Below are 20458 nucleotides of genomic sequence, written 5' to 3' on the forward strand. Positions count from 1 at the left end.
CGTTGTTGGGTAGGGACCGTCTCTATATGTTGTCAGCTTTTACTTCCCAAACGCTTAGTACAGTGCTCTGCACACAGTAGGCACTCAATATGATTGATTGAATGAATGAATGAATTAAAGTCCTGAGCCATAGGTTCCTGACTTGAGAAGAGAAATGGGGATAAACTTGGAGTCTATCCCGACAGTAAGAAAAGTACTGTAAAGGCTTTATGTGCCAACTATGCAGTCCTAAGCCATTAGGTGACATTGGGTTATGGTACGGACAGTAAAATTCTGGAATGGATGAATAAAGAAGAGCTCTTTAAAGATGTTTAAGCAGGTGCAAGAAGACAGGATTTAGTGACTTTAAGATATACTTGCAGCTCTGAGAGTACATGATTAAATTTATAAAACTAATATGAGAGGAGGCAGCATGTCTTATGGAAAAGGCAAGGAATTGGAGGTCAAGGGACCAGGATTCTGGTGTCATCTCCCTCACTGACTTGCTACTGTCCTGAGCAAGTCATTTAACCTTTCTGGGCCTCAGTTTCCTCATCTGTAGAATGGGAATGGTTTGCCACACACCAAGAGATGCTACGAAGTCAAATATGATTAATATGATTAATGTGAAAGCAGATTAAAACTATAAAAAGGGATACATAAAAATAAGTTATTACTATTGTTATTATTATGTTTGGCATCGTTTTATGGTATTTGTTATGTGCTTACTATGTTCCGGGAAATGTACTAAGCCCCGGGGTAGACACAAGCTAATCAGGTTGGACACAATCCCTGCCCTACTTGGGGCTCTCAGTCTTAATCCCCATTTTGCAGATGGGTTAACTGAGGCACAGAGAAGTTGAGTGACTTGCCCAAGGTCACACAGCAGACAAGTGGTGTTATCACAGCCACCACATTTTAATCTCTCTTACCTGAACGTTGTACGGCAGAACCGGCTTCCCCAGAGAGCCAGGTTTCATTTTCATTCTTTTATCGGTGGCACAAATTAGACCCTGTTGAGAAAGAAACGGAAGGGCCATTGAAATTTAGCATCTTCAGGTTTGGGGGCTGTTGATCTGGACTCCCCTGCTGCACTCAGCTATGGGAATTCCTAAAAAGAAACCCAGGATGAGTTATAGGATAGGCTTTATGTGCCAACTATGTGGTCCTAAGCCATTGGGTGAAAGGTGAAGCAGAGCCAGTCTTCTCTAAGAATGACACAACTCAGCTCCAGCGCTTCAGGTGCAGCCACCCAAGGGTGTCAAGTCATTTCTCATGTGTTTTGACCTGGAAGCCCCCCTGCCTCTGGATGCCAGCTGACAAAATTCCCTTTCTGTTGCTCTTAGTGCACACACAGAAACATTTCACTACTGGCAATGTCTACTGTCTTTGTCTAGAAACCCTATTTCCTTTCAGAATGAGGAGGGACTGAGCCACCCTGTTTCCTTTGGTGTCTACTTCATTGCATTTTCTGAAGCGCTTAGTACTGTGCACTCCGTACTCTGCTAATTGTTCATTAAATGTTATTGATTTAGTGATTTAAAACTCAATCTGTATAATTGCCTCCCAACATCCCCGTCCCTCCCAGCTAGACAAAAGTGTTTTCCAGGTTTCCCGGCTTTCTCTGTAGCCCTGTCGACTGATTTGCTTTCCAACCAGACATTGTTTTTGGGTGGAATTGATTCTCATGACCCTTGGCAGTTGGTGGGTAGATATTTCTCAGGGGTCATCTTCTGCCAGGATTTTCTCCCTCCGTAGAGGTGGTTCTCAGATAACAGAAACTTAACAGCTCATTTCCTTTCCTGAACAGAGAGCCTTCCAGTAGCATTCCCAGCTCCCAGCATTCCCACAGTTAACAAGAAACATTCTCAAATAGCATGGCCTAGTAGATAGAGGTGAGCCTGGGAGTCAGAAGGACCTGGATTCTAATCCCAGCTCCACCACTTGTCTGCTGGGTGACCTCGGACAGGTCACTTCACTTCTTTGTGCCTCAGTTATTTCATCTGTAAAAAGTGTAAAAAGGTTAAGACTGTAAGCTCCAGGTGGGACAGGAACTGTGTCCAATCCAATTTGCTTGTATCTACCTCAGCGCTTAGTACAGTGCCTGGCACGCAGTAAGCACTTAAATATAACAATTATTATTATTATCTTTACTCTTGAGACAAATTTACGCAGTTAGTGGTGATAAGGAGTTAGTATCTACATACAGTTTCCGTCTGTCCATAACCTTCATAGATGTCCAGGTCAGAGAGGCGTTTCCACTCCCGATTCACCCCAGGTTTGCTGGGCTCTCCGGTGGCCACACAGTGCTTCAGGCTTTGGAACCTATAGCTGAGGAAGTCCCAGGGGTTAGTATGGCCTAGTGGAGAGAGCATGGGCGTTGGAGTCAGAGAGCCAGGGTTCTAATCCTGGTTCTGCCACTCACCTGCTGTGGGACCTGGGGCGAGTCACCTAACTCCTCTGTTCCTCATTTTTCTCATCCGTGAAATGGGCATTCAATACCTGTCCCCTCTCCCACTTCCTCAGTTTCCTCATCTGTATCTGTTCTCCCTCCTGCTTAGACTGGGAGTCCCATGTGGGACAGGGACTGCATCTGACATGGTTAACTTGTATCTACCCCGTTGCTTAAAACAATGCTTGGCACACAGAAAGCATTTAACAAATACCATTATTATAATTGGCATTATTAGTCAGGGGGCTCTGGAGAGGTCCCTGGAACACATAATTCCATTTTGGTGTGGATGAGGGGATTCTCTCTCTGGCTAATAATAAGTGGTCATTATTAAGCACTTTCTTTGTGCCAATCATTGTACTAAGGACTGGACCTGAAAGATGATAGTCAGATTGGACACATTCCCTGTCCCACATGGGCCTCAGAGTATAAGAGAGAGAACATGCAATTTATTTCCACTTACAGAGGAGAAAATTGAAACGCAGAGAAGTTACATGATTGCCCAAGGTCACATAATATACAAGTAGCAGAAGTGGAAACTAGAACCCAGGTCTTCTGACTCTCAATACTTTGCCCTTTCCACCGGGCTACTTTGCCTCCCTAGAGGGCAGCTTGTCTATCTCCCAAAGGAATATTTGATGACCTTCATTAGATGGGAAGTTCCTTGAAGGCAGAGACTGAATCTTCTACCTCATCCATGTTTGATACTATGGGCTTCACTCAATGGGTGCTCAAGTAATGATGTTGATTGTTGCTCTCTATGGGAGCATTGGTGAACTAGAATAGGGCAATGGGAGAGCTGCCCTGGGGGCAGTCTATTAGGGAAGTAGGCTGGACACAGAGATGTCTCCTGGGGTGAGCAAACCACTGGGTTTATATTCCAGAAAGCCAAGGGAGAAAATCTTCAACAGAGGCAGTTCTGAGGTCTCTGGCCACTGAAGTGTAAAATTCAGTGCTGCACTCACTCTGGAGACAACGAGTCCCTCACATCCCATATCTTCTCACCCTCTTTTAGAATGCAGTGGGCTAAAAATGGGGATCCACCAGCCCATTCCCCCCACTGCCCTCTGACCCCAATCCAAGGATGTCAGGAGGGGAAGGATGTAATGGTGGACTCTTTATGGCCTAATTGACTTTGGGAGCAAATGTGTCATGCCTCTCTACAGGAAAAATCCTTATCATTTTTATCTAAACTTATATTGTCTTTCAAATTTAATATGTAAAAATATACCCCTACAATATACAATATAAGTTTAGGCGGCTTCTGTGGAGGTAGAAGATATGGTTTCCGTGTTTCTAAAAGATTAGAAACCCACTAATCTAGTGAGTCTCCATGCTAGGAAGACTGGTTACTTGGAATAGGCTTGAGATAGTGAGATATGTGAGCTGTCTGACTTGTGTTGGAGTTCCAGCTCTGCCCAACTTACTTTGTGCCCTTGGACAAGTCATTTTACATTCCTGGCCCTTGGTTTCCCCACTTATACAATAAGGTACCTAACTCAGAGGGAAGTGGTAAGGCCCCATTAGATGTGAAGAGGCTTGAAATCCCTCAGAACCTGGGGATCCTAATAATCCAAGCGGTTATGAAAAGGAAACAAGGGCTTTAGTTCTGCTTCAGATCCTAGAAGATCCTCATCTCATAAATTGGGATTGCTCAGTGCTATTTTACCAGGTGAAGTTACAGTCCTGCAGCAATCTCTGGTACAAGGATGGCCGACCGTAGAAGGTGGTGATGGGAAATCTGGACAGAGCCTGGTCCGCAAAGAAAATTAAAAATGAAACCCTAACCATGAAAATGGAGATGATAGGAAGGGGCTGAGGAGAGTAGAGCCAACAGAATGTATTTCATTTAGACATTTAGCTACAACATCACAACAATGACTCTGAATGAAAAGAAGCAAACTAGAGTCATTTTTTCCAGGGCAGAACATTTACCTTAGACTAGAAGGTGATTTAGTCTACACTAGAACAATTACTCACTTTTGAGCTCCAATCAAAAGCATTAGGCATTTAGAAAGTTGTTTGGCTCTGTTATTAGGCCACTGGAGTGAAGGACTATATTTATTCCCAACCAAGTATGAATGGTCCTTGACAAACAACAATAGATGGAGGTGGGGAGGAGGGGTGGAGCAAAGTGTGTCCTCAGTGTACTGTTGGCTTGAATGTCAATTCCTGCCGACTTTGAGGGTTTGGCCTTGGGAAGACTATGTCTCAGCACACAATCAGGCTCCAACTACTCCAGAGACCATTTGGGTGTTGTCTGGAGGCTTGCCAGGTGAACTACCCTTACAGCCCCTTTCTAGAAGGACCAGATGGAGGAGAAGCTCTTGAACTTATTCCCAATCTCCTCCTTAAGGCTGTTACACAGAAGCCTCCATCCAGTAAGCCGGCATCTTGGAATTTCTCTGGTTCTATTTGGTGGCGGTAGTCCAACACTGGGTACACCGTGCTCTCACTGAACCTCTTTGGCCCTTCCCAAGGACGGACCCACTGACCCCTCCCTTTGGGAATGGTTTCCCATGACTGATTTCCCTAGCCCCTGCCAGGGAACTGTTCTTACATCTAGCACCGTCTCCGAGCTGAACTTGGGCAGGTGATGCAGAAACAGACAGGCCCCTTGAAGCCAGGCCCCCAAAGCACTGCTCAGGGAGAAGAGATCCACCCCAGAGGCATCACCCAGACCCCACACAACATCTGCAGGTTCCAAATCCATCCACCACCTGGGAAGAGAAAGGAAAGACGGTGAGAGAGTTTCTCGGTGAAAACCAGGGCTATCACCTTTGGGAAGAGAACTAAGAGACAGAATGAATGGATGAAACATCAAGGACTAGGTCTCTCCAACTAAAGGAGAGATCACTGTGCAGGTAATTTATTAACTGGCCCTCAGATTTACACAGGTTTAAATGATTAGAAAGCTCTATTCTTCCCAATTTTACAACTGGAGAAGCAGCGTGGCCTAGTAGAAAGAGCATGGGCTTGGGAGCCAGAGGAAAGGGTCTGGGTTCTAATCCTGGCTTTGCCACTTGTCTGCTGAGTGTCCTTGGGCAAATCATTTCTCTTTGCCTTAGTTACCTCATCTGTAAACTAGGTATTAAGGCTGTGAACCCTATGCCGGACAGGGACTGTGTCAACCCGATTACCTTGTATCTTATCTCAGTGTTTAGTACAGTGTCTGGTACATAGCAATCACTTAACAAATACCATTATAAAAAAAGAAAAGGTTAGTTCCGGTCATGGGGCTTTATGGGACCAGGGTGTCAGAAACTAGAACCCAGGGGAGATTTGCATAACGTGACAACTACTCAGTCCTGATGAGATGAACTTACAAAATAGAATCAATAATCAGTCAATCATAATTATTGTGCATTTATGCTGTGCAGAGCACTGTACAAACCACTTGGGAGAATACATTATAACAGAGTTGGTAGACTCATTCCCTACTCACAGTGGGAAGAGAATCATTTGATGGGGAAGCAAGAATCTGCGTGTATGATTTTTTTCCATGTTTTAGGATGACTAGATTCTCTTTAATCACTTTATGCATAAATAAGGAGTCCACTGATTTTTAGTTTATGGTCTCCTTGCCTAGGATTATCATGCAATGGTTCAATAGCCAGAGGATGTATTGGACTTTTAGACTTTTAGACTGTAAGCCCACTGTTGGGTAGGGACTGTCTCTATATGTTGCCAACTTGTACTTCCCAAGCGCTTAGTACAGTGCTCTGCACACAGTAAGTGTTCAATAAATACGATTGATTGATTGACTTCTAGTTAACAGAACTTCCAATGATCTGACATCATTAACAGGGGTAGCTTTTGGAGTGGTAAGATGGTAATTTTTCTGCTGGCAGAAGAGATTCCTGGGTCCTTTTAATGATCTAGGGGCACCCCACCCAAGGACCCCCTCACTCCCTTCAGTTGGGATTTGGGGAGGGCAAGATTAAAACAATCCCATCTTCACTCCAAATTCTGGATGGATTTGGGCTGATACTTATTAGCAAATAACCAGGATGGTCGCTATCCCCTTTCCCAGTTCAGGGCTTTTCTGGCCTTATTGGTCCAAAGAGCTACCCTGTAATTTGTCTCACCCAGGCCCACATACGTAAATTTACCTGCTTTTCTAAAGGGTATCACCATTTTGAGTCAGACCTTGAGCTGAGCTCACTCTTAGAGATGAGAAAGCCAACATCTTACCCAAAGGAGTGCAATCAGGATCACTTCCACAGCGCTTTAGGGATCCAAATGTAAAATAAGTGAAGAGCGAGTCTGGATTGAGTCTTTACCTGGTAGCCAGGCTGAATCCCATCCCCAGACTGTAGTGAGAATGTTCCACCATTTTCGGAGACCCCGCCGTCCCACTGGTGAAGTAGATGGCCATAGCATCACGACTCTTGGTTCTAACGCAGCGATGATCAGTGGGGGCAGAGCTGCAAATCCCCGGAGAGGAATTTGTGGTTATTCATTCTTTCAGTCATATTTACTGGGCACTTACTGGGTGCAAAGCACTGTACTAAGTGCTTGGGAGAGTACAATATAACAATAAACAGATGCATTCCCTGCCCACAACAAGCTTACGGAGATTCAAGAGCGTTATCTAAGTCCTCGGGACCATGGCAATCTATAAGAGCCCCAAATTCTAACTCACCCCCTTTTAGCTATTTTGATACATTCTTGAGAGTCAGCATAGCCTAATGGGAAGAGCAGAGGACTGGGAGGCAAGGGACCTGGGTTCTAATTCTGGCTCTACTACTTGCCTGTTGTGTGACCTGGGGCAAGTCACTTACCTTCTCTGTGCCTCAGTTTTCTCATCTGCAAAATGGGGAAAAATATTTGTTCTCCCTCCCCCTGAGATTGAGTGCCCCATTTGAGATAGGGATTCAGTCTGACTGATTGTGTTACCTCTTAATACAGAACTTGGCAAATATGTAAGTGTTTACAACTACTGTCATTATTATTATTAGTGTGTGGATGCTCCTTCCCATATTTCCCTGTAAATAGATTCATAAATATGCCAATCTACAAGCAAATTACTAGTCCTTTTTAATTTTTTTTAAATAGTATTTGTGCCAGGCACTGTACTAAGCACTGGGGTAATACAAAATAATCAGGTTGGATACTGTCCCTGTCCCACATAGAGCTCACAGTCTTAATCCCCATTTTACAAATGAAGTAACTGAGGCACAGAAAAGTTAAGTGACTCACTCAAGTTCACATAACAGGCAAGGGGTAGAGCCAAGATTAGCATCCCAATCCTCTGAACCCCCCAGGCTTGTACTCTATTAGACCACAAGGCTTCTTCTTTTAGTCTCACTAATGTCCCTGTAATGATCCTCTATTGCTAGTGACCAGAGGAAACCTGAAGACACCTAGTAAAATAGTATGAATTATAAGGTTTCTTTTTAGTATGCTTCCTCTCAGAGCACAATGGGGTTTATGCTCCCCTTTGAGCTGGGAGGACCCTAATTCTATCTCCCTCTAATACATCTCATGTGGTTTGTTGCCCCCATGCATGCGGCTACACCATTCTCTTCCAGGATGGCTGCTTGGGGAAGTTGGAATCAATTCTTTTCATGGCCAGTGGATCAGGGGCCTGTCCTAATTTACTGTAAAAGAGAGTCCTGCCCTTAGGGACCTTACCATTTAGTGGTTAACCCAAAACTACTGTAGAGGGTTGCAGGAAATGCCTGATTTGCAAACCACCCCTCTGAGAGCCCTCTGGGTAAGAAATTCAGGGCCATTGGATTGATTTCAGGTGACCAAACGAGCTCCAAATGAGCCACCTGGACCAGAGGAAAGGGGGGATTAGTGGACCCAGGAGGCTGATAAGAAAATGGTTATTTCCACTCAATCAATCAATCATATTTATTGAACACTTACTGTGTGCAGAGCTCTGTACTAGTGGGTAGAGAACAGTATAATGGAGTTGATAGACACCTTCCCTGCCCCCAAGAAGCTACAGTCTGGAGGGGGTGACAAACATTAAAATAAATTGTGAGTCTGTTCATAAGTGCTGTGGGGCTGAGGGTGGGTGGTAAATATCAAATACTTAAAGGGTACAGATCCAGGTGCATAGATGATACAGGAGGGAGAGGGAGTAGTGAAAGTGAGAGCTTAGTTGATGAAAGTCTCAAAATTAATTCTGAAAATATTTTTTTTCTGGGGATTTTCTGGAATCTGGAATTTCCTTGGGTTTCTGGCAGTTGTGGCCAGTATTTGTTTATCTCATGTTGGGAGTGGTAGAGCATATACTTTGCATGTATGAAGCCCCGGGTTCAATCCCTGGCATTGCCACTTTAAAGAGAAGCAGCATGGCTTAGTAGAAAGAGCACAGCCTTGGGAGACAGAGGATGTGGGTTCTAAACCCAGCTCTGACAAATGTCTGCTGTGTTACCTTGGGCAAGTCACTTAACTTCTCTGGGCCTCAGTTACCTCATCCATAAAATGGGAATTAAAAGTACGAGCCCCACATGGGACAACCTGATTACCCTCTATTTACCCTGGTGCTTAGAACAGTGTTTGGCACATAGTAAGAGCTTAACAAATACCTTAAGTATTATTATTATTATCCCTCTTACCCTAATACATAGCCCTAATTTCAAAACCAAATTTTCTATACTTTTAAATTCGACATTAGTACTAGAGTCTGAAATTTGCCCAACACTGCTAGCTATGCCATCATTTCTGATGATGAACATTAATTCACCATTTCTATCATTTGAAAATGCCAAAAATGATTAATATTACTGGATACACACATGTTGTGCAGATAATAATAATAATAGTAATAGTATCCATAATCTTTAATGAGGGTTTACCATGAGCCAGGCATGCCAAGCACTGTACTAAGTTTGGGGTTTACCCACGATAATCATGAAGGGTGATTATGGTTCACTTAAATCCTAGAAGCTGGAAAACCCATTGAGGTTTGAGGATGGTAGGTTCTAAGCAAACAAAAGGAAAGACTTCTTCACACAGTGATGATCAGCATATGGATTTGCTCCCACAGAAAGATGTCCAGGAAGCAAATATTAGGAAGCTTAAGTTTGATAAAATTAATGCATGATTGACTGATCCAATGGGTTACTAGAGGGAAAGCTAAGGGTACAGAAGGGAAAAGTTAAGGAAGTTGGAGGATCCATTCCAAAAAATTTAGATCAAGGTCAAAGAAGGCAACTATTACCCAATCCCTGCAAACGTTCTTTACCTTTTTGGAAATATAACCCTGAGCTGGACGGATCATTGGTCTTACCCAATAATAGCATTTCTTTATATTCCTCTGGGAATTCTTTTATCGGTTCGGTCATGATATCTGGGGAATTGGGTTGTACATCCTTATGATCCTTGTACATATTTACTATTACATTTATTTTGTTAATGATGTGCATTATAGCTATAATTCTATTTGTTCTGACAATTTTGACACCTGTCTACATGTTTTGTTTTGTTGTCTTCACCCCCTTCTGGACTGTGAGCCCGTTGTTGGGTAGGGACCGTCTCTATATGTTGCCGACTTGTACTTCCCAAGCACTTAGTACAGTGCTCTGCACACAGTAAGCGCTCAATACATATGATTGAATGAATGAATGAATCCTGCAGGTATCAATCAGCTCTCCTTGTCTCGTGCATATCACATGCAAGCATGCCCATCAATCTTCCAACACCGCATTGCACTGTTCCAAACAGGCACATTGTCAGACTAATATTCATAAACTTGCTAATCACGCACCGGCCAAAATGTATGTTTGACACTGCACACACATCTCAAATATGATGACTACCTACTTACTCTACTGTACTCTTCCAAGTGCTTAGGATGGTGCTCTGTACACAGTAAGTGCTTGAAAATATCATGGACTGGTAGACTGAGCACCATAATGAGACTTTTCCTTAATTTAGTGCTCTTCAAGAATGCAATCCCTGAATTCCAGGAGAAGTGGGTGTATCCCATCCATATTTTTGTTATATGCATTTTTCTCCACAGCTACTCTTGCCTATCACTTCTTCCATTCTTAAGCTGACTTGCTTAGCCTTCCCTTAAAAGGTTCCTCTTCCTGCCTCATTCCAAACTTGTTTGGTTCCATGACTAACCACAGATCTCCAGGGGCTGGACAAGGGCACTACCTACGCATGACTCCCCAAACCCCGCCCCAAGACCCCCATAGCAAGGATTCAGACTCAGCCAAATGGCTAGGCCGAGGACACTCACTGGATCAGCTTCGGAAAGTTTAGCCAGCTTCCCCGGTTGTCGTCTGACAGCAGGAGTTTGGTTTTCAGAGAGGGGCAGTGAGACTCGATGGAGTCAATTGCTGGGGCCAAATCATCATTGGTCACGATGCACTTAGCCTCAGACACCCGCAGTCGATGGAGAATGTCTGAAACGGTCAGCTGCGATGACCCTGGCACAAAGACAAGTCCTGGAGGAGAAGTGAAGCGGGAAGTTCATTTGCTCTTGAAAATGTGCAATGTTTATTTACATTCCTCTCTCAGCATAGATGTGACACCTTTTTGGGTCTGGACTCTTCAGAGGATGTTTGGGGCTTTTCATGTTTGAAGAGGAGCCTGCACCCCAGGGGTGGGGAAGTGGGGAGGGGAAAGGAATGCAGTGGCAGCAGGCCCCACCCTCTCCCACCTCTTAGTGATGTCATGTGGGACATCATCAATGGCTGCAAGTCCCAGGCCCCGTAGCTTGGTCTGCTGCATGGAGGCGATTCAAGCTGCTTAGAGAAGCAACATGGCCTAGTGAGTAGAGCACGGGCCTGAGAGTCAGAAGGTCATGGGTTCTAATTCCAGCTCTGCCTTTTGTCTGCTGTTTCGCCTTGGACGAGACACTTCACTTCTCTGGGCCTCCTCATCTGTAAAATGGGGACTGAGCCCCAGGCAGAAAAGTGACTGTGTCCAACCCCATTTGCTTGTATCCACCCCAGTGGTTAGTACAGTGCCTGGCACAAAGTAAGCGTTTAAAAAATACCACAATTATTAACTCTATTATGATCCCCTCTGACTCCGGAAGTCCTCGATTTTGAAGTGGACACAAGGGTTCTCCTTTGACTGACCTGTTCGCATGCAGGCCAGGCTGATGAGGTACGACTCCAGGCCTGGAGGTAGCAGCATGGCCACTCTGTCTCCTTGGTGTAGGTTGCAGGCTTCAGTAAGGACCCTGGCAGCCTTCCTGGAGAGGATGCCCAGTTCCTCAAAGCTCCATCTCACCTCGGCTCCTTTGGCGTCGACTTCCCACAGGGCGGAGTGAGGGACTCTCAGCCCATCCTAGGGAAAAGTCACAGAGGAGGAAAGCTCAGTTCTGGTTCAGGCATAACTCACCTGGGGCCAAGGCATTGGGCACCTGGGAGGACTTTTTCAACTAGCTTGAGACAGCTGCCGTTTTTCCAGGCCTGTCCCCATTTATGGCTTGGCTTTCTGGTCCTTTTTCTGTAGGTCTTGGTATCATTTGGGGAAAAAATAATTATTTATGGAACTTAACCAAGTTTCCTCAGTGCATCTGGTAGGATGCAGGTTAGTGTCCCAGATGGACTAGGTGTCAGATGCAGCATAGCAATTCTCTGCTTCTTTTCATAATAATAATAATAGTGGTACTTGTTAAGTGCTTACTATGTTCCAGGCACTCTACTAAATGCTGGGGTGGATATTAGCAAATCAAGTTGGACATAGTCCCTGTCCCAAGTGGGCTCACAGTCTCAAACCCCATTTTACAGATGAGGTAACTAGGGAAGGAGAAGTTAAGTGATTTGCCCAAGGTCATACAACAGATAAGTGGCGGAGGCGTAATTAGAACCCATGACCTGACTCCGTGGTCCGTCCTCTGGCCGCTACGTCATGCTGCTTCTTTTATTCTGAGCAAGTTTGGATATCTCCACCTAACAGGGCAGGGAAATTTCCAGGATGCCAAGACAAAGTTTGGATATCTCCACCTAACAGGGCAGGGAAATTCCCAGGATGCCAAGACACTGGGTGGGGAGTTCCCTGCCTGAAGCCTTTGAGGATTGGTGGCATCATTTATAATAACACAGGGCTGAAGTCTGCAGAGGGGGGTTTTTGTTCCCTCTGTTCTCTGGGAAAATGCCAAAAGGACAGTTTAGTCATTGGGCTTTTGGGTGAAAGCCCCAGAGTCTCCTGGAATTGTACAACCCTGGTTCTAAGGCATAATCTCAGAGAAGCACACTTCCTTGTTTCTCTTCACCACAGAATGAAACAGGGATGAGGCAGGTCACCTGAAGCAGCTGCCAAGTGCCCATCTAGGGAGACAGAACCCGTGTCCCGGTGTCCACTATCCTGCTGCCAAAACAGGGGGTGAGGAAGAGTGGTGGTGGGGGTGGAGGGCACATTTTTGAAGGACCTTGCCCTTGTTGCTGTCCCTCAGGTAGGCAGCAGAGGCGGTGGGCAGGAGGTGATTGATTGAGGTGAGCGGGAGGTAGAGAGGGGGACAGATTCCTTCCAGCAGTAACTCCACCCTCTAGTTGCTAAAGCAATGGCACTGAAGGGACAGTCCATGAAGGAAGTGCAGTTTGGCAAGCTGCAGAAACTCTCAGTTCATTGGACCAATGTATCAATCATTTATTGACCATTTACTTGTAAAGAGCACTGTACTAAGCTCTTGGGGGAGTACAATATAACCTTCATTCCTTCATTCATATTTACTGAGCACTTACTGTGTGTAGAGCACTGTACTAAGTGCTTGGGAGAGTACAATACAACAATAAACTGTCACATTCCCTGCCCACAATGAATTTACAGCCTAGAGTGGGGGAAGCAGACATCAATACAAATAAATAAAATTACAGATATGTACATAAGTGCTGTGGGACTGGAACAGGGGAAGAGCAAAGGTAGCAAGTCAGAGCAAAGGTAGCAAGTCAGAGAGATGCAGAAGGGAACTGGGAGATGAGGAAAAGTGGAGCTTGATTTGGGAAGGCCTAAGAAGAAATGTGCCTTCAATAACGCTTTGAAGAGGTGGAGAGTAATTGTCTGTTAGATTTAGTAGACACGGTCCCTTCCCACAATGAGCTTACAATCTAGAGAGGGTTGAATTCATACAACTGTTGTGTGCCCCTCTGAAATTGCCCCCAAGGTGCCAGAGCCACTTCGTTAATGGATCCTAGGAATTTTTGTCAGACAGACCACCATTCTCCTGTCTTCAAATTATAACTCCTCTGAGGGGCCTTCCCTCAGACTGGACAAACCTGTGGTAGTTTCTGTTGTCTCCACCGTGGTGACCAAGGCCAACAGAGCTGTAGTGGCACTTACTGGGCCTGGGTGGCCTGGCCTGGCCATTGGGGCTACCTCTGTTACTTTTCATTCATTCATTCATTCAATCGTATTTATTGAGCGCTTACTGTGTGCAGAGCACTGTACTAAGAGCTTGGGAAGTACAAGTTGGCAACACACAGAGACAGTCTAGAAGGGGGAGACAGAGAACAAAACAAAGCATATTAACAAAATAAAATAAAGAGAATAAATATGTACAAGTAAAATAAATGGAGTAATAAATGCGTACAAACACATATACATATATATAGGTGCTGTGGGGAAGGGAAGGAGGTAAGGCGGGGGTATGGAGAGAGGGAGGAGGGGGAGAGGAAGGAGGAGGCTCAGTCTGGGAAGGTCTCCTGGAGGAGGTGAGCTCTCAGTAGGGCCTTTGAGCTCTCAGTAGGACCTCTCAGTAGGCTCTCAGCACTTCTGCCGGGATGGCAGTGGAAATACCAACCAGGTGAACTGGCCTTAACACAGCCACCACTTCCGCTGCCTCACCTTAATGGCCTGGAGGAGACAGCCCAGATGTGCCAGTTTGCCAGCCACCACTACTGCCACGCAGGCACTGGCAACCTGGACTACATTGGCCCTCTTGGAACAAGTCTTCAGTGGGCATAAGGGCCAGAGGAAGAGGCAGTGGTAGCCAAGGAAGGGGGATTCTTTCCACTCATTCCTTTGCCTCCTTCCTCCCTCTTCCTTTTCCATTCTCCACCAAGTTCCCTCCCTTGTCCTCCCCTGGTCCTTCCAGCTCACACCTTCCTTGGTTATTTCAGGTGAAAACTCAATAATAATAATTATTCCATTTGTTAAATGCTTACTATGTTCCAGGCACTGTATTAAGCACTGGGGTGGGTACAAGCAAATTGGGTTGGACACACTCCCTGTCCCACACAGGGCTCACAGTCTAAATCCTCATTTTACAGATGAGGGAACTGAGGCACAGAGAAGGGAAGTGACTTATCCAAGGTCACACAGCAGACAAGTGACGGAGCGGTATTAGAACTCATGACCTTCTAACTTCCAGGCCTGTGCTGTATCCACTATAATATGCTGCTTCCCAGGAAGGCTATACAACTTCAGCTAGAATAATACAGTAATCACTATGTTATTACTATGTGATTACTACATTATTCTAGCTGCAGTTGTATAGCCTAGTTGAAAGATCACCAGCCTGGGAGTCTGGAAACCTGAGGCCTGAATCCTTTACTTGTCTTGGACAAGTCACTAGACTTCACTGGGCTTGTTTTCTCATCTGTAAAATGGGGATAAAATTCTTCTTCTCCCTTCCTCTTGGACTGTGAGCCCCTTGTGGGCCAGGGACGGTGTCTGATGTGATTGCATTATTATCTAGCCCATTGCATGGAATATAATAAGTGCTGAACATATAAGAACATTGTAATTATTAAGGACTATTTTCATGCCTTTTTGTTATTCTTTTGACCACCACCTCCGTGAAACAAGTCCCAAGAAATAGCCCCCAGAATAAAAAGAAATATCATTTTACCTTTTCCATTTGTGACCACTTGTCTAGAACATCACCCGCGTAGTTGAAGTCCCTGGGCACCTCTTGGCTTAGACGTGCCAGTTCAGACACTGGAGCTTGTTGGGAGACACATTTCCGGCTTGGGTGTAGGCACAATCTCCAGCGCAGCCCAAAAGACCTGACTGAGGCAAGAGCTCGACACTGGCAAGACATCTTCGCCGTTCCAGAGAGCTGGACAGTATTTTTCGGCAAGAGAAAAAAGCTGGTCACCACTGCACATTTGCTGAGAGGAGAGAGCTAGTGGTTACGTAAAATGCAAACACATTTAAAAGAAACCCAGAGCTCCCGTGCACCATTAAAGAGAGAGAAACAGAAACAGTGAGCATGGAAACTTGCAGAGAAGCAAAAGCCTCCAGGAGGCTTTGCAAGGGGCAAAGAGACAGGGAGGCTGCAGATGCTCTTCCCTGCCCTGTCAGGAACACCACTGTCCACCCACCACTGCTTCTGGGAGTCTCCACTCTGGGTCTATAAAGGGTTAAGAGAGGCCAGGATGGGTCTCGGACAGAGCAGTGGTTTTACTGTGTGAGCTCCTTTCCTACTGGAGTGGGCATGCTGTGCGTGGAGGTGTGGGGCTGGGTTGATTGGCTGGCTGGCTGGATAGGTGTTACCCAAATATGAAGAAGCCCATAACAGCCTCCCTCTCCAAAACCACACCTATTTCCCATCTATTTGCAAGGGAGAGGTCATCCCCCAGGCTGGGGTTATCCTCCCCAGTGTCCACATCTGCCCCTTACATCAGCAGTTCTCCCAAGAAGTGGGGCAAGAAGAGCTACAATGGAAAACAAACAAGACAGTGAGGAGGAGAAAGGCTTCCTTCCCTGTAGCTCGGTTGATGTCTCAAGACCTTTATTTTCATTGGATCCACTGAGCCTTTCAAAACCCTGTTTATCAGATGCTTTTCCTTTTGTAATCACTAAAGAAAATAACATTGTGTTAGGAGCCAATTCTTCACTACGAAAGTTGTCTTTGAAAACGCACGGCAGAAGATGGACAGGGACAACTTAATCTTCAGGTCTTATTAACGTGTGTGGTGTGAAGCTAAAACAGGAGACTGGCTACGAAGCAGGTGAATGCTCGGTAGACCCGAATCTTGGGAAGAAGTGGGTAATGATAATAATAATAGTGGAACAAGCATGGGGCTGGGAGTCAGAGGACCTGGGTTCTAATCCTGGACCTGTCACTTATTTTATGGTATTTGTTAAGCACTTAACTGGGCATACATCAGCTACTGCACTAAGCACTGGGGTAGATGCAAGATAATCAGATTGGACACAGTCCATGTCCCATGTGGGGCTCACAGTCTTAATCTCTATTTTATAGATAAGGTAACTGAGGCACAGAGAAGTGATTTGTCCAAGGTCACACAGCAGACATCTGGCAGATCTGGTATTAGAACCCAGGTCCTCTAACTTCCAGGCCTGTTCCCTATTCACTAAGCCATGCTACTTCTTTTTCGTGCTGTGTGCCCTCGGGCAAGTCACTTAACTTCTTTGTGCCTCAGTTTTCTCATCTGTAAAAATGTGAATTCAATTAGCCTATTCTCCTTCCTACTTAGAATGTGAGCTCCATGTAGGACAGAGACTGTGTCCAATCTGATTAACTGGCTTCTACTCCACCAGCACTTAGAACAGTGCTTGACACACAGTAAGCACTTAACGAATATAATAATAACAATAATAACAGCAACAAAATAATATTAACAATAATATAATATTTGTTAAACACTTACCTTATGCTAAGCACTGCTTGTTGTGGTCAGGGAATGTGTCTGTTATACTGTTTTATTGTACTCTCCCAAGCACAGTGGGACACTTAGTACAGTGCTCTGCAGTTAGTAAGAGCTCAATAGATATGAATGAATGACTGAACAAATCCAGCTCTTAGTACAGTGCTTGGCACATAGTAAGCACTTAAAAATACCATCGTAATTATCTGGCAAATTCCCTCAGATTGCAAACTGAGGTTAAGCAGCTTGCCCAAGGTCACACAGCAGTTAAAGGGCCTGGCTTAAAACCCAGGTCTTATTCTCAGTTCTGTGCTCTTTCCACTATGTCACATTGCTTCTCAGAGTTTCAAGTGTGTAATTGCCTATGTCAGATTTGATATTCCATAAGGAAAGGAATGGAGGAGAAAGTTTATTTAGGGAGAAGATAAACACAGCTATTGCTTCCTCATCAGAGAAGGGACCATATCAGAAAAGGGGACTTCCCTTAGGAAGTCATTTCATTGGAAATGCAAGTAGCTGTTGGGTATCTCCAGAGACCACAAGTGTAGGAAAAGATGATAATCACTTGGAAGCCTCATGCTGAGTCTTTTTCTTGAGATACGGTTTAGTGATTTCACTGCTAGGCAAAAAATTTGCTTCCTTTGCTAGTAGGTTCATTCAGTCTTATTTACTGAGCACTTACTGTGTACAGAGCACTGTACTAAGTGCTTGGGAGAGTACAATACAACAATAGAGACATTCCCTGCCAACGACGATCTTACAAGGTGCTTAGAAGGGGGACACAGCCATCACTACCATCCTTCCCGTCTCACAAGCCCGCAACCTTGATGTCATCCTTGACTCCGCTCTCTCGTTCACCCCTCACATCCAATCTGTCACCAGAACCTGCCGGTCTCACCTCCACAACATCGCCAAGATCCGCCCTTTCCTCTCCACCCAAACCGCTACCTTGCTGGTTCAATATCTCATCTTATCCCGACTGGATTACTGCATCGGCCTCCTCTCTGATCTCCCAACCTCCTGTCTCTCCCCACTTCAGTCTATACTTCATGCTGCTGCCCGGATCATCTTTGCGCAGAAATGCTCTGGGCATGTTACTCCTCTCCTCAAAAATCTCCAGTGGCTGCCTGTCAACCTACACATCAAGCAAAAACTCCTCACTCTCAGCTTCAAGGCTGTCCATCACCTCACCCCCTCCTACCTCACTTCCCTTCTCTCCTTCTGCAGCCCAGCCCACACCCTCCACTCCTCTGCCATTAACCCCCTCACTGTACCTCGTTCTCTCCTGTCCCGCCGTCGACCCCCGGCTCATGTCCTCCTCCTGGATTGGAATGCCCTCTCTCCACACATCCGCCAAGCTAGCTCTCTTCCTCCCTTCAAAGCCTTACTGAGAGCTCACCTCCTCCAAGAGGCCTTCCCAGACTGAGCCCCTCTTTTTCTCTCCTCCTCCCCATCCCCCCCGCCCTACCTCCTTCCCCTCCCCACAACACCTGTATATACGTTTGTACAGATTTATTACTCTATTTATTTTACTTGTACATATTTACTATTCTATTTATTTTGTTAATGATGTGAATTTAGCTTTAATTCTATTTGTTCTGATGACTTGACATCTGTCCACATGTTTTGTTTTGTTGTCTGTTTCCCCCTCCTAGACTGTGGGCCTGTTGTTGGGTAGGGACAATTTCTATGTGTTGCCAACTTGTACTTCCCAAGTGCTTAGTACAGTGCTCTGCACACAGTAAGCACTCAATAAATGCAGTTGAATGAATGAATGAATAAATAACTATAAATAAGGTTCGTCCTGATATTTGCGTGCCTTTAGTATGTGCATTAATGGAATCAGCCACTAACTGATTTCTCCTTCTCTGGATGGCAACCCTTTCATTTGTTCAGGCACTCTTCAGACTTGTTTCTGAGGAGCTTTCAAAACTCCTCTGCAATAGCTGAACATCAGCCAGATCTTTCAAAGGCTCCACTGTTCGGTTACAAGACCTGCTGAAGCTGTCTGCAGGCCATTCCCACTAGTGACTGGACAGGAATGCGATTTGCACGATAATCGAGCTGTTGATCTCCAAGGCTGTCTGGGCCTGTCCCTCCAATCCTTTTCCTTCATCTCCCCTCCCAATCATGAAGCAATCCAGACAATCTCATCATCCTTCCCTGTTTCTGAGTGATGGGGCAGGGGCCACTTATCATTGGAGCTTTGTTGAGAGGTTTGTGTGAGGGAGAGTCAGGCCATTAGGGTGAGAGACTTTGGGATTGAGCTTCCAAGATATTGCACAGTTGGGCAAACGTGAAGCAGAAGGCTGAGCAATTATTCAGGACCTTCAGATTTTGAAGTCAGAAGGATTCAGAATAACCCATTTCTTTTCTTCCCAAAATGATTCTTACATTCCATTGTGCTCCAATGACTAGAATCGGTGCTGCCACTCTTCCCTTTCAGGGTGCCTACATAGATTCCTCCTTTGAGGAGCGGAAGGGAGAACCTGGAGGATCAGGTGCCCTGGTTCCGATATGTGGCTTAAACAGAGGTCCATAACAGAGGTCAGGGAGAGGGGAGGTGGGTGTTGTGGTGTGAACCTAAATGACTGGATTCTGGATGCTGGATTAGTTTCCCAAGAAAGGGGACATCTTGTCACAGGAACAAAGAGCTCCTTGCTGCCACTAAGTGGACCTTCTAATGTCCCCAAGTGGGCCTCCTTGGTTTAGAAGCCCTGGTGCATAAATTGGGGGTTGCCACCTAAGCTCCTGATTACACTATGATTCCATGGCAAGTCTCTTGCCCTCTTTGGGCTGCAGTTTTAGTAGAAGCAGCGTGGCTTAGTGGAAAGAGCCTGGGCTTGGGAGTCAGAAGACCTGGGTTCTAATCCCGGCTCTCAACTGTGTGACTTTGGGCCAGTCACTTAACTTCTCTGGGCCTTAGTTACCTCATCAGTAAAATGGGGATGAAGACTGTGAGCCCCACGTGGGACAACCTGATGACCTTGTATCTACCCCAGCACTTAGAACGGTACTTGGCACATAGTAAGTGCTTAACAAATACCATTATTATAATTATTATAAAGCACAAGTCTGAGAGTCGTGAGACCTGGGTTTTTATCCTAGCTCTGTCATTTTTCTGCTGTGTGGCCTTGGGTGAGTTACATAACTTCTCTGTACTTCGGTTTCCTAGATCACAAGTTCCTTGTGGGCAGGGGTTGTGTCTACCAACTCTGTATTTTAGATTCCCAAGAGTTTAGTATTGTGTCTGCACATAGTAAGTGTTCAATAAATAACACTGATTGATTGTAAAATGAGGATTAAATATTTATTCTCCCTCCCCTAAGTCTGTGGTGTAAGCTCACTGCGGGCAGGTAACATGTGTACCAACTCTGTTTTATTGCACTCTCCCAAAAGCTTAGTGGAGTGCTCTGTACACAGTAAGTGCTAAATAAATGCCATTGATTGATTGATCATTTGAGTCCCCTAAGGGTCAGGAACTGTGTCTGAT

The 20458-nt window shown here is 45.3% G+C and overlaps 1 protein-coding gene across 2 annotated transcripts in view; it reads right to left on the reverse strand.

Annotated features, from left to right (window-relative positions):
• LOC119942431 (acyl-coenzyme A synthetase ACSM6, mitochondrial-like) overlaps positions 1–15650 on the reverse strand; it is a 31870-nt gene extending 16220 nt beyond the window's left edge. For both annotated transcript variants that reach the window (XM_038763242.1, XM_038763243.1), the window contains exons 1-8: positions 15201–15650; positions 11485–11695; positions 10638–10845; positions 6715–6858; positions 4992–5151; positions 4101–4183; positions 2187–2310; positions 912–992 (exon numbers count right to left, since the gene is read on the reverse strand). In XM_038763242.1, the coding sequence (XP_038619170.1) occupies positions 912–992; positions 2187–2310; positions 4101–4183; positions 4992–5151; positions 6715–6858; positions 10638–10845; positions 11485–11695; positions 15201–15392 (1203 nt within the window). In that variant the 5' untranslated portion in view covers positions 15393–15650. The remainder of the gene's footprint in view (positions 1–911; positions 993–2186; positions 2311–4100; positions 4184–4991; positions 5152–6714; positions 6859–10637; positions 10846–11484; positions 11696–15200) is intronic.
• Between the last annotated feature and the right edge of the window lie 4808 nt (positions 15651–20458).

Source organism: Tachyglossus aculeatus, chromosome 21 (assembly GCF_015852505.1).
Source record: "Tachyglossus aculeatus isolate mTacAcu1 chromosome 21, mTacAcu1.pri, whole genome shotgun sequence".
NCBI lineage: Eukaryota > Metazoa > Chordata > Mammalia > Monotremata > Tachyglossidae > Tachyglossus > Tachyglossus aculeatus.